We start from the raw sequence: 14,835 nt of genomic DNA on the forward strand, positions 1-14,835 counted from the left end.
ACTGCTTTTGTTGGTGTAGAGACAGAACTGGATGATGGGCCTGGGTTAATTAGGCAAGTTGTTGGGACTTGGTTACAAAATGTAATGGTTACAAAAATGTTACACTGGTAGTGGGAAGAAAACGAAAGGGTTGCCTCCTGCTAATGTGTCCTGACAGCCGATACAAAAACAGAATACACTCACCCTTCTTAGTAAAATGATGTTATCAAATCCTAGACATTTGATTAAACTCTTCTTGATCTACTAAAAAAGCCTAACATAATCACACTCTGGATGTTTTCAGATGATATTCAGATGACTTAATAATCAAAAGACTGTGCAGCTATTCTATCTTTCAATCCTTAATAGATTTGTGTGTGTGTGTGTGTGTGTGTGGCAGGAAATAAGACGGAAGAAATGGAAAATCGAGGTAGTGCTATAAATGGAAAATGTGAAATTCCAAGTTTGAGCTAGGCTAATTACAGGGGGGGGAAATCTGTATCTAGAAATGCTATCTAAAAGTGATGAGGCTGTTAAGTTCTTTCATATTCAGAACTATATGATGTTATGTACAGGAAAATATTTGGTGTTTAGCATGCTTTGAATTGTGAAGTCAGAAGATGAGGTTGTGTGTTTCCAGTTTTCTTTAGATCTATTGCACGTTCTAAAAAGGGCTGAGGGTCTGAGTTCAGTAGAAGCAGTATTATATAACAAATATGTTCAGTGTTTTCCTTATACACACAGGGTAACATTATGAATAATTCTTCCATACCCTACACCAGTAGAGCAGCTGCTTTGTCCTGTTGATAACAAATTTATTATAAGGCAGTGATATTAAGCTATTTGTTCCATACCTATACACAATCCACATATTTAAACTGTTGCCAGAACTGATATGTTTTGAAGTGAATTGTTAATTCTAGTTTTCACATTACAGTACTGAACTGTTGTGATATGTGTACAGTACTTTTATCAGTTGACAGTGCTTTTTAAAAGTAGTAGCTTCTTTATCTGTCTTTTTCCAGAATCAGGAAAGCAAAGCTGTCTTTGCACCTGCTCAGTGGAAACTAGGGATTCCTTCTGCAGACTCATCAATAGCCCTGATCTAGACAACCATACAACAATTCTCATCTCCTTTTCTGTCTCCATGTGTCAATTGATATGACAAGGCTCCAGCAAAAGGCATGCAAGCTAGAAATGAAGCAAGGAATGGATCCTGGGAAAGAATGGAATGGCTCACAGGGCTAAATCACATTAGCAGGGAGGCATGATGCGGACAAGTAATGACAGACTTTACAAGACTGGAAAAACTAACACAGGAATCCCAAATGCAATCACAATTATGGTTTCTATGCAGTCCCCCTTCCCTAGGCTGTAATGTTTAGCAGATTTCCTACATTCAACTAGTTCAATGGACCATGGCAGAAATCTTGCTGCCAAAATGTGCATATTTAAAAGAGCCACAAAGATAACAGAAAAGCAGGACATATTTTGTTTTAAAAGACCTGAGATCAGTACAAAACCAAAACAGATCAGGAATGCACTGGTCTAAACGTCAACAGCAGTGGAATCCAACAGATGATAATAATAATAATAATAATAATAATAATAATAATAATAATAATAATAGGATATGCCGTCCAATCACTGGGAATCCGGGCGGCTTACAACAGAGGGGATAATAGACGATTCCCTGACCTCAGGCTTACAATCTAAAAAGATATGACACAAAAGGAGAAAGGTATGGTGAGGGGGGAGGGGATCAGGTAATAATCACTATGAGTGTGCTTTGAAGAGGAGGAGAAGGGGAGAGACAAAATAGGCAAAAGCAGACTCAGAGGCACTGACAACAGGAGAGCTATGCCTGAGATTTTGGAAAGTTCCTGCCATTCAATTTACTGAGAAAGACTGATCAGTGTTATGGTGTGATACAGGAACTTTGCTATGGTCAGATCTCATAGATGAAAGTAGAGGAGTTGGCTAGCAGTATACATAACATATGAAAGTAGAGAGAAGGCTGGAAGACAGGCAAGACAAGTGGATGAAAGCAACATCCCAAGGGGGAAAAAACAACAGGGAGTGAATATGGAATCATCTTTCAAGTCCTTGGGCTGTCATTCTATTCTCGGATTTAAGACTCCATACTTGAGCCCATCATCTCAATCCCAGGTCTGTCATTCCCTTCTCAAGTCCTATCACTTCAGTTGTAGGAGCTGTCATTCTTTCCTGCAATTATTATTTCTGCTTATTTCCCCTTGTCCTGTGTTCATAGAATCTTAAGAGTTGGAAGGCACCACAAAGACCATCTAGTCCAACCCCCAGGCATGCAGGAATATACAATGGAATTATTTCCACAATATGACCATCCAATCTCTGTTTAAAGACCATGAAAAATGAAGAGTCCACCACACTTTTTCAAATGCTTCTGTTACGGACTTTCAAAAATGTTATGTTTTTGCTATTAAATCTTCCAATCATAAATGATGTGAGAATCAGAGCAAATTGGAATAAAGAACTCAGAAAATTTGTCTGTAAATGTAGGAAACCAAGGATTAAATGAGAAACATTAAAAAACAGCAGAAAAGGGAGGGAGGGAATACGCACTACCTGATCTGAAACTATACCCATGGGCTTGTAGCCTCATATGTATACAAGATTGGATAAAACTAGGTAATCCTGAGTTTAGAGGGGGCAGATCTAAGGTATTGTTGGCATGCCTACTTGTGGTATCAAAAAAATGATAGTCAACAAAGATTTCAAAATCATCCGAGAACCCTATTGAAACGATGGTTTCAGATAATGGGAAAATGTTACAGTAAAATACCACAATGGATATTATTAACACATGAACATTTTTTTAGAAGATGGAACAATGAGCAAAAATGGTTAATGTACAAGGAATTAGTAAAAAAGGATGAACAAGGGAACATACAATTGAAACAAAGAGAAGAATTAAGTAAGAAAAATATAAATTTACATTGGTTTAATTATATGCAAATCAAGAGAAAATTTGAAGAAGATACAAGAAATTGAGCTGGATGAAGTGTTATGGAAAACAAATTGAAAATTATTTTAGGTAGAGAAATGGAGAAAGAAACAGTTAATGAATATATGGTTAGATGGGCACAAGATTTCAGCCACCCCATTGCCCTGGAAAATTGAGGAAAAGCTGGGGGGGGGGGGGGGGGAGAGACACAATTTTTTGCCTCTCAAGAGCTCAAAGAATTGTTTTTGAAAATTTTGGACAGATTGTATTATACACCACAAAAAGTTGAAACAGACGGCCGCAGCTTTTCCATATCTGATGGAGCTGCTAGCCTGGCAGGAGAGGGAGAAGACTTCGTTTCCCACCATATATACACATATGTGCACACATGCATGTTATACACATCCATACAGACAAAATTTTCTGAATGATCTTCAAGTGATTTCTACTTGGATATGGTTGACGTTTTCTAGCCTTGTAATCCAATCCATATTTTTTCCATGCTCCACTTCTTACATTATCTGTAGGCTTCATTTATTTGACTGGAGCCCTGTCTTATCAAATGTCATTCATAGTTTCAGACAGGTCCTTTTTAGTAGGCATTCCTGCCATTTGATTCAGCATATCCATCGTGTAGAATGGCTCTGAAGAGTAGTATTTCTGAGAATGTGAAAATCAAAATTGGGAGAGGGAGAGTTTGCTTGCATCTGTTGAAAAAAGGGTTAGGGATGAGCACCATGGGCAGAGAAGCGATGCGGCCCAAGCCTTTGGTATGAAGAAGAAGGTAAACTGAAATGAAAAGTGTACATGGTTTCCTGCTAGCCTTGCCTATAGTTATAATCAGACTGAGACAATCTGTAGATTCATTTGTCCAATATGTATTGTGCCTTTCTACCAAATTGAGTTCAAGGCTGTTAACAACAATACAGACACAATACAGAGTAAAAATATGTAACATATTTACAGCTAAAGGTAAAGGTATTCCCCTTTTACAAGATTGTCAAGTCAAATCTGAATGTAGGGGGCAGTGTTTTTAAATGCTGAATGTTTAATCGTAATTTTAGTACTGGGATGGGGGGTTGGGAAGGGACTAATTTTTAATTTTATTTTATTTTCTATGTTTTTTATTGTTGTAACCCGCCCAGATTCCTTGTGGGCTATAAATAAATCATTTATCATCATCATCATCATCATCATCATCATCATCATCATCATCATCATCATCATCATCATCATCATCATCATCATAGTGTTCATCTTACTAAGTCAAAGAGTCAGCATTGTCAAAGACTATTCTGTACATCATGTGGCTAGCATGACTGTACAGAATACTGTTTACCTTCCCTCCAAAGTGGCACCTATTTATCTACTTGCACTTTTCATAGAGTCATAGAGTTGGAAAGGACCACAAGGGCCATCCAGTCCAAGCCCCTGCCATGCAGGAAATCTCAATCAAAGCATCCCTGACAGATGGCCATCCAGCCTCTGCTTAAAGACCTCCAAGGAAGGAGACTCCACTACACTCTGAGGGAGTGTGTTACACTGTCGAACAGCACTTACTGTCAGGAAGTTCCTCCTAACAGTAAAAGCTGTTTGACAGTGGAACATGCCACGGCAACCACACGGCGCGGCCTGCACATGGAGATTGGTGCCATAGAAGGGGTGCCATAACTGCTGTGGTGCAGCATTATGATGCCCCCTGTGTGCTGTGCTGTTTGGGCGCTGAGCATGAGGGACATCATTGTGGTACACCCCGTGTAAATGGGCGCATGCCAAGATGGTGCCCCAGGGGAGGAGGAAGGGCTTTGAGCATGTAAATGCTCAGCCCTTCTTCACCCCTAGAACACAGTCAGGCCAGCACAAAGTGCCAATCTGTACTGCCTCTCAGTGTACTAGGCAATTCAGCTCCCTCTTGTGATTTTTTCTTCAGGTTGCCCATAACATCCTTATGTTTTAAAAAAAGAAGAAAATAAATGCTTCAAATTGCAAAGTGATTCCTGTTCTGACTTACTCTGCTAACAGCATGGATGAACTTCAAAATAATATATTCTGTTCATAATCTATTGATTTTCCAGTGCAACAAAATGTTAAATTATTCTCTTACAATCTGTGCACACAAGCAGGCTCTCCCACCGCGATTTGAAAAAAACCCTCAAGCATCAGTACACTGATTTGACATTTTCAACCTTCAGTTTCTGAAAGGGGCCAACCAGATAGATGACAGATTTCTAACAGTGGTCAACCACAAGTGGGTCACATGAAGGCAAGAATCTTGTCATGTTGCCACCACTTCCTTGGACAAGACTTCAGAAGAGTAAAGACTCTGGTTTCTCTCCTACTCATGGGATTCAGAAGGATTCAAAGGATACCAATAAACTTTCCAACAGTACTACTGTGGAAGCCATGTACATCAAGGAATTTATGTGCAATGGTCAATTTGGTCACTTCACTAAGGGATTCTCCAAACTGCCACTAAGGGGCGGCATGCAGCCACCCCTTTACTGGCTGGATCGGGGTCGCAGCAATCTTATGTCGCGGCACTGATCTGACCTCTGGAGAGCGCAAAAAGAAGCTGCAAAAAGCGACTCCTTTTTGCTCCCACCAAGGGGTGCCATAGTCATGTCGGCACAGCTTTATGATGCCCCTTTGGCGCTGCATCATGTGGATGCAGTGCTGGAGGTGCGTCATGACGGCACGTGCTGTGTGAATTGGCGCATGCCAAAATGGTGCCATGGGAATGGAGTTAGGCATCCAACACGAGGACATTGCATCCTGACTCCGCCCACAGACCGGCACAAAATGTTGGTCTGTATAGGGCAGGCCCTAACTTTGCCACAGGTCCATCAGGAGAAGACAGATACAAGCCTGATTGAAAGGTTGATGCAGGCTGATGCAGTGGTCAATGGGGAGCCCAAGGTTGATCACTCCTGAGCCCCATCTGTGAGAACAATTCTTCCTGCACTCTGGATACTGGAGTAATGGTAGTCTAAAAATGGCTGGGACAGCAGAGCCAGCAGTAAAGCTGCTGAGTTGGGGTTTTGGCATTAATCTAGTAGTTTCTCGTGACACATTGCTGAGAAACTCCACTGTTATCCTGAAATCTTGATCCATTGGTTGGCCTTTTTGGTAAGGCATAATTCTGAGCCACACAGCATAAGCTGCCATAACAGGATACACTACAGCAAACTGTTGCAATATAGAACCCTAGAAGCTTTCTTTTGTTATCACAGCTAATACTGTATATGATATGTCCTCTATGGGTTTTTTTTAAACAAAAATACCCTTTGCCATCACTACACCTTGTGACAAACAAAGTATGTGTGCTGAATAAGTACACTCATCCCTCCACATTGACTGGGATTAGGGGCTGGGGTAAAGTTGACCACAGAGTTGCGCCAGAGAATCTAGATATTCCTAGAGAGTAACATGTTAATAAAATCAGTGAATAATCAAATCAGCAAAAGTCAAAGCCGCAAATGTGGAGAGACGAGTGTACCTTTTTTTTCCTATTGTGAACTGAAAGCCAGATAATTTCACCAGATGATCTTGAGCAATATTATTGTGGTAAAGAGAGGAAGAAAAAAAATTCTTTGTGTACATCCACAGTTTTAAAGCATCTATCATGAGCCCTATCCTCAGTTGTCTTTTCTCTAAACTGAAAAGCACCAAATGTGACTTTTATTATATCTAAACCTTTTGTTTTGGTTGCTCTTTTGTACACCGTTTCCAGTTGCTATTCATTCCAAAATGTAGATACTAGCACTACAAGCATAATTCCAAAGGCATCTGCAACACAGATTTTTATATAGGCATTAAAATCTTAGTGGTTTTATTTTCAATCTATATCCTCATAATCCCTAGCATGGAATTGGCTTTGTTCCATAACTGCCACACACTGTTGTCCTTGATGCTTAATAAACTGCTCGCTCTTTCTCATCAATTCCCACAGATTCAAAGATCCATAACCTGAGCATAAAGGTGTGAAATTCTAGGCAGGATGTCCTTTGAAGACTATGAGTCAAAAGTCTTTTTACTGAAAGAAACCCTAATACTACTGTGCCCATGAAGAAAGAAAGATTCAGGCACAGCTAGAAAACATGACTGCAATGTCGAATAACTGTAAAATTTCCTATCTGTATAGTTATGTTTTTTTCTTGACGGTGTGTCCTACTGCGCTACCCTCACTATCCATCAAAATCAAAATCACAAGCACAAAATATTCTATTTAGATTTGCTAGGCAAGTCATCACACAGAACCAGTGGAACAGAAATATTCTGTTTCTATTTTGTTTTCTGATGCTCTATTCCAGACTGAATACACACTGGCCATCATGGGGTTTTCTAAGCATTGTATGTCTGTTCACATGGATACACTTCCCTTTTGATAATAAAAGGGAAGTTTTCTTGCAACCACCCTTCAACTATACAATTAGTTGATGAAACACCAGGTAATACGTTCACAAACAGAGACCCCCAACCCCCACCACAAACTCACCGCCACCCCGTTTCTCTCTCTATTTACCTCCACTTCACAGCCATATTCTGAACCATCCAGAAGGACCACTTTGCACTGCATGCTTTTTGGCTTTTTGACAATTTTTAGAGGAGACCTGGAGAGTTTGCTGGAGGATGATTTCTGAGATAGCTTGTCGTCTTCAAACTGCTGGTATTCCAGTTGTTTTGCTGCTGCAGCAGCAAATTCCCGTTCTTTGTCAGTGGCCTACAAAGAGAAAACAGGGAGATTAAGTTCCAGTTTCAGATTAAAAAAAAACCACAGCTGATCACAGTAAGCTTTCAGAATCAGATATCCCTCTACAGAGGACTATTTGGAGCCATTTTTTAAAATGCAGACATAAATGCATTGTAACAGAGATGGATTTTGTTCCATATTTTCAATTCCAAGAACACTGCTAATCTGTTACAAAACTATTAATACAGAGCAATGTGCTAAGAAGAGTCACCCCAGTAAGTCCTTTTTCTCTTATTGTTTTTTGGGGAGACTGAGCTTATAAAATCTAACCTGATGTATGTTTTTCTATAAAATCTAACCTGTTGTATGTTTTTTTTCCCCTACCAGATAGCTAAATTCCAGCAGTAGCAGCACTTTCAAAATGTCTTTGCTTCTGTTCACAGTCCTTGCACAAGTCAATAAACAAAGTATCAACAGAAACAGAAATGAAGTAATAACTTAGCTAAAGCTTAGAAAGTTAATCTTATTTTCATTGGACCATCATAAAAACATATCTGATTTGGCTTTCAATGACTTCTGAATAAGTCAGTAGCCTGGCAGCAAGGAAATTCATCAAAAATTAATCCTCCAGGGCTGTTTCCTTCATTGTAACAAGTGTCCATGAGAATGAATCAAATCTGGCCAAAAGCTTTAATCTTCTTTCAGACCTAAAGAGTTGGGTGTTGCACAATATGTTGCAAAATACAGTGCTCACTAAATATTCAGCACACCAAACAGGGAGAAGAATTATATTTTACTTGTTAAAAATAGCAGGTGTTGCAGAGAAAAACAGAAAATAGACAGGTCTGCCAAAGAATAGGAGCTTTATACATTTTTGAAAAATAAAAAAGACAGGGCACTGACTTTTAAGAGTAGCTAAGCAGGACAAAAATAAAGCTGGAGAGAATTTCTCTAGGTTAGGTTAAGACTGTCATAGGAGTACCTTGTATTAATATGTGCTGTGCAAATAAATAAAAAATGCCAAGAACTATTATAGCAGGACCCCAAACTGTCAAGATGTATTCATGCAGCAAGATAGTTTCACAGGGAATTAGACTTCATCTTCCTAAAGAAGCCTGACATCCTGTTCAGGCAGTTATCTAGGGCAAAATGACCACTGAGACATACATTAAATATTTTGTTTTGTATTTTACATGCACAAATCCATTCTCTTTCATGAATACTGAACTCTTTCTAGCACCCAGGTTACTTTTGATGCATTTCCTTAAGCAGTTTGATAATTTGCCAAAAGCATTTAAAATTAACATCTAGCATATTGTGTTAAGGTTTTTGTGGATCATGAGATAACAGCTGGATCAACACTGCTGTTGTCAAGATGTGAACAGTTTTAGTCTTCCTTTCCCTTCTTTTTTGGTCATGTAATCTGGATGATGGTTATTTATAGAAAGCTTAAATGTGTACAAGTTGGTTCAAAATTTGAAAGAGTAAGATCAACTTAACCTAAAACATCTATGGTTAATTAACAGATAATGGCAAAAATATTTTGATCCTACTGTATCACAAACCCTTCTAATTTCAAAGGGAACAACTTCACAATTCTGGCCTTTGAAGAAACTACCCATGTTTGCAAGCATTAACCATGCAAGTGTTTATATTTTTATAGTTTTTTTTTAAAAAATAACATGACAAAGAATTAAAAACTGCAGTGATTTCATACCACAAGGGATCAATAAATGAGAATGTGTTAGTTTAAAGAAACACCCAACCCCAAATGAAATTAGATTTCAGTAGCTATCAAAACTGAAATGTGCCCCCAGTGTTTCTGGCTACTCCAAAACCTAGTGTGCTCTAACACAGTGATGGAAAATACCTCTTGCCATCATTAGCAGTGAACTTTAAAATTAAGCCTGGCAGGGAAGCCAATCTGACAAAAATTATAAAAATATTACACAACTGAAGAAAAAGCTGCAATCCGCCTCCACTCTCCCCAATCCCAAAAGATCAACACTTCTTCATGATGCCCAAGGTTAAAAAGTAGAATACCATTAAGAGAAAGAAAATGTTTAATTAAACAGATACCTGAATAAAACCACCTAGTGTTAAGTTTCATAAATTTACCACAAACTGATGGATAACTTGCCTGCTCCTTTTTCACAGGAGTGCTATGGGCTGCAACACCAGAAAATTGTTCTAATGCATTCTGGTGTTCTTCACTCAGCTGTTGTTGCTGTTGCTGCTGCTGTTGTGGATTTTGGGCTCCTCCTGTCCCACCTGTTCCTTGCTCACTTGAAGTTTCCTTCTGCTCCTGCTCCTGATCTTTAGATTCAGAGTCTGATCCGGATTCTGTAGTCATGGTTGATTATTCTGCAAAACAAATCAGAGCTTTTGACTATCATAAAATCTGGAAAGAACCTAAGTTGAATGTATAAAATGAGTGAAGTGTAGGGGGCTCAACTCAAAACCAAGCTGATCCATACCCTACATATGATGGGACCAGGAATGGACTTCAAATTTGCTTCCCATCCCTATCACTCTATGCAAAAGGTCTAAATGGGGAGCACATATTTTATTTCAATGCAAGATCTTCCTGATTTTTGTCACTGAACTCAAGCCAGAAACAAGTTGTCTTTGGGGACCCAATGTTTAGCTAAGGCTGTGTCAGATTCTTGTCTCAGTCAGATGCTCAAAATCAAAGTGTTTTAGAAACTTTAAAGGTTAACAAATTTGCTATAACATGAGCTTTTGAGGACTGCATCATGTTTCATTAGCTATATCCACAAACTATACATTTGTGAAGTGGCATACAGCCCACAACAATTCATGCTGTAATAGATTTGTTACTTTTTAAGGCGCCATAGGACTTTTCAGTGCTTTTATTGCTAAAGATTAATGTGGTTACTGAGATGATCAAATTTGTCTTCATATCCAACTCTATGAACAGAACACCAAATAGAATATAGTGAAAATATCCTGTTCCATACAAGTTCTTCACTTCAAAATCTTTGCTCCACTCAAAGAAATTCGCCTGGAATTATGATTTGCAGGCTACAACCCTAAGCAAATGCTTTTATGCCAACTTTAAATAAGCAAGCTTTCTCAAATTAAATAAATTCAATGTTTTCACAATGTTCATTTCACTGATTATACTAGTTCAAAACAAAATGTCTTGCTATAACCATTTGTTTTTGTCCATTAAGACGTAATTTGTTCAACTGAATAATAATTTGTTTACCTGAGTAACCACATAGTTACAAAGGAGAATCATACTTGTGGTAAATCAAAATCCCTTTTAGGAAGATGTATGCTTTAAATAGTTTAAATAGTGTTATTTTATTTTAATATTAATCTTTTGTAGCTTTATAATTATATGGTAATAATTTTACTTAAACTGAATCCCAATCTTGGGAAAAAGAAGGGATGATGATGATCATCATCATCATCATTATCATCATCATCTCCTACATCTTCGTATTCCCCACCAAGTTGGTGTGTTTATTTGTCTTTTCTTGGGTTAAGGATGGAATAAGTGTAGTATATGCCTGCAATGTTGGTCTTTGCTACATTATGTAACTTCAATAGAACATCCAAATTTAGTTGTACCAGCTGGCAAGAAAGGAGTAGCTATATGTGTAGGGAGGAAGAGAAAAAATGGTAGCATTACTATGTCACCATCTCTTTTCTTTAAAGAGCTTATGATGCATTCACTATGCCTCCAACTCCCAACTACTTATTATATCAGTTCCACTTTAGCAGCATTTTAGATCATTTTATCAGCGCACACAGCTAAACAAACCACTTTCATTCAGTATCATGAAGGAGTCTGCTTCCACTGTTTGTGAAGCATACAACTCAAGCACTCTAGTTTAAGTGAAGACATTGTTCATTCTGCATGAATGTTCAAAGAAATAAGCAGCAGAACCCAAGTATAAACAAACAAACAAAATCCATTCATGCTTATCCAGTTCAAATGTATTGAAGAAAATAAGCTCATACACTCCAAGGTAGCAAAAAGGATACAGCAAAGTTACAAAACATTCAGAAAAATATGCTTGATGAAATATAGGCTTTAGCCTAAATATTGCCATAGGCAAAGCAAATACAGTCGGCCCTCCTTATCCACAGATTCTGCATCCATGGAATTCTACCATCCACAACTTGAAAATGTGTGTGTGTGTGTGTGTACAAATTCAAAAACTAGTCCTTGATTTTGGCATTATATAATGCCACTGTATGTAGTGGGAATTGAGCATCCATCAATTTTGGTATCCACATGGTCCTACAACCAAACGCCAGCAAATACCAAGGGACCAATATAAGGGAGACAGGATATTTTTCTCCAGAAAGATATTTCAAGAATTAAAGGAACAAGAAGTGCAAACTAAAATTCTCTACACAAAGATCAAAAGATTTCTGGTACAAGAAAATACAAATCATAAGCTGTATGTGTAACTTCCAAACTGGCTTCATTCCATAATGAAAACAAAAGCGTTTGTGAAACACACTAGTACAGCCAGATAGCTCTCAAAATTGAATAATAAATATTTCATCAAGCAATTAAGGAAAGAGAAAAATTCCCTAAAAGAACTCATTACAACCCTCTCTGGACTGATTTACAATTTTTCTGATGATTTAGATCTTATTTTCTTCTTTTTTTACCCCTTTCAACTGCTATGAAGCTCAAGGTATTCTTTTTAATGCCCACTTCATTGCTGTGCATGAACTTCTTTTCTGTCCTCGTGATTGATGATAGCGACAATGCACTTTCTGTTGAGGCTTCACTGGGAAAGCACAACTTATTGCCTCATCACTTCCTTGTTGAAGGAGCCTCATTAGTACCAACCCAATGCCTCTACAGTGGCTATTAACTGCCTTGCATTCCCAGAGAGCATGCACACATGCCATTCACCATCTAAAAGCTTAATTTAACACTTCAGAAGGCTAAGTGCGCTTCAGACAGTAATTTATTACTTTTTATTTTAATTTTCCAAGCTATTTACAAAACAGGCCATTCATATTTTCCCAATAATATTAGTTTATGATCAAGAACTGACTCCATAATTAAAATATTTATTATATTATGATAGCTATTTATTCATTCATTGTACTGCATTTCTATCCCGCCCCTCCAGTAAAAATGGCACCCAAGGTAGCTAACAATAATACAGTCAGACCTCCATATCTGTTCCAGACCCCCCTCCACAGATACAAAAAAATGTGGGACCATGCGGCCACTGGGGACAACGGGGCTTGCCATCCATAGATGCTCAGATCCACAGATAGCAAGTCTGTGAATTTGGAGGCCTGACTGTATAAGCCCCACAACACACAAAGCCTTGATTAAAACATGAAAATTAATTAATAATTTGACAAAAATGCAGTAATAACTCAACAAAAATGCAATAATAAAATGGCGGGGGAGATCCAAAATCCAACCAGTGAAAAACCCTTTCAGCAAAGAAAGCAATGTAGGACTTTATCACTAGCCTGCTGTCCCACCACAACTGCACTAGTTTAAGAATGGAAGAATACCAGTTTGGCATAATTTCTTATGACATTTTTCCATGACAGCACCTTGGTAATCCATGGTCACATGATCTGTTTTCCAGACTGCAAAATGCTGTCTTCCAAGAGGATGGGTAGGAATGAGTGATGGTGTACAATATTTTCTGCCAACTGCCTCCCAAAGATGGATATTGTGTGAATGTGCACACAACAGCCAGTTTCAGAAAGCAGTTGGCAGCTATGATCACTGCAAGGGGGAAAGGAGCAGAATCATGCCCACTCACATGAGATGACTGCCTAAGAAGTGGATCTGCCTATTGCATGAAGGCACTAATGAAACGGCAGTGAGACTGGGAGCCTATTGATGGGTTTTGCCCATCAATGAAAAGGTGCACTACAGTAACCAATAGAATGCAAAGCAACAGCGAGACAGACATGACGTTGTGTAGTAAGTATTGGTCAAATATGCTTTTATCCTGTTAAAATTCCAATTTTTTAAGCTTGCATAATAAAGTCCTTAAAGGTCAAATGACTGACTACATAAAAATGAAGCACAATACAAATGAAGCCACCAAACCTGCCTCCAGTTATACTTGGACCAAAGGGATATCTTTCCCTAAAGATCTTAAATCCTGGGCAAATTTGAAAAAAGATAGTCTTTCATATACACTAGTCTGAAATTATATATGGTTTTAAAGTTTACCATCTGTAATCTGAAGTGTATTTGCAAAGAAACCCAAAGTAAGCAAAACTATTGTAAGAAGAGAGATAAATATCCTGCAGTGGGACCCCAGTTAATAATCTGGTTCCAACATTTTAGACCAACTGAAGTGTCTTACAACAGTCTGACCAGGATGTAACTAAGGCATATATCACCATGGCCAGTTTACACATTTCCAGCATCAGGTGCATTTTGTTAATAAGCAAAAAGAAAACCCTAAAAGTACAGCACTTTCAGCCACTAATTTTTTTTTATCAATTTCTCAGTTTCACATCTGGCTCTGATTTTTCCAAGATGGAGGAATTTATACTTTCTGAGAAGTACAATGCAAATGTTTCATCCTACTTCTAGGGTGATTTTTATGGCAATCCCACACTATTACTAGCCAGCAGAGAAGCCTGAAATACTGCATTGCAGACTGAATTTAATTACTTTTATGGATACCTTTCCAACTGTCCCTATAAATCATACAGTTTTGTTGAAGATCCAACTTGTTCCATCTAATCAGGAACTTGGGATGGCTGAATGCTGACAGAACTCAAGCCAAAACAGGACCATAGAGAGATATGAGAGAGTTATCACCAAGCTAGGGTGAGTCCATGTTATGTGTAAGTACAAAAGAGGGTTTTGTTAAAGCAAAAGGGGATAATCCCTCATCCCTATACCACTTACTGAGCCACTCAGGGCCCCAGTGCATGAGTAAAATTGTATCTTCTATAATGGGCATTGGCATAGTGGCAAGCAGTGGCAACTATGCATTACTTCATAGTCCCTCAATAGGATGGCTGGGGGATTTTAAAGATTCCTCATGTGGCAGTTGGTTTAGTCAGTTGGATTTGGAAACTTGAGAGTGAGGTTCTGAGGAGTCTAGAGGAAAGACTGTTGATAGAAAGGGGTCAGTGCTAGTCAGTGACAGCTAGGGGTAGAGTCTTAGGAAAGGGCTCCCTTCCGGTAAGT

General features: G+C 38.4%; 1 protein-coding gene across 19 annotated transcripts in view; it reads right to left on the reverse strand.

The window, feature by feature from the left end:
• LOC121917300 (band 4.1-like protein 3) overlaps positions 1 to 14,835 on the reverse strand; it is a 196,673-nt gene that overhangs the window by 61,453 nt on the left and 120,385 nt on the right. For all 19 annotated transcript variants that reach the window (XM_042443128.1, XM_042443127.1, XM_042443138.1 and 16 more), the window contains 2 exons: positions 9,796 to 10,019; positions 7,488 to 7,685 (listed from right to left, as the gene is read on the reverse strand). In XM_042443128.1, the coding sequence (XP_042299062.1) occupies positions 7,488 to 7,685; positions 9,796 to 10,008 (411 nt within the window). In that variant the 5' untranslated portion in view covers positions 10,009 to 10,019. The remainder of the gene's footprint in view (positions 1 to 7,487; positions 7,686 to 9,795; positions 10,020 to 14,835) is intronic.

The sequence above is a fragment of the Sceloporus undulatus genome, unplaced genomic scaffold, assembly GCF_019175285.1.
Source record: "Sceloporus undulatus isolate JIND9_A2432 ecotype Alabama unplaced genomic scaffold, SceUnd_v1.1 scaffold_14, whole genome shotgun sequence".
Taxonomy (NCBI): Eukaryota; Metazoa; Chordata; class Lepidosauria; order Squamata; family Phrynosomatidae; genus Sceloporus; species Sceloporus undulatus.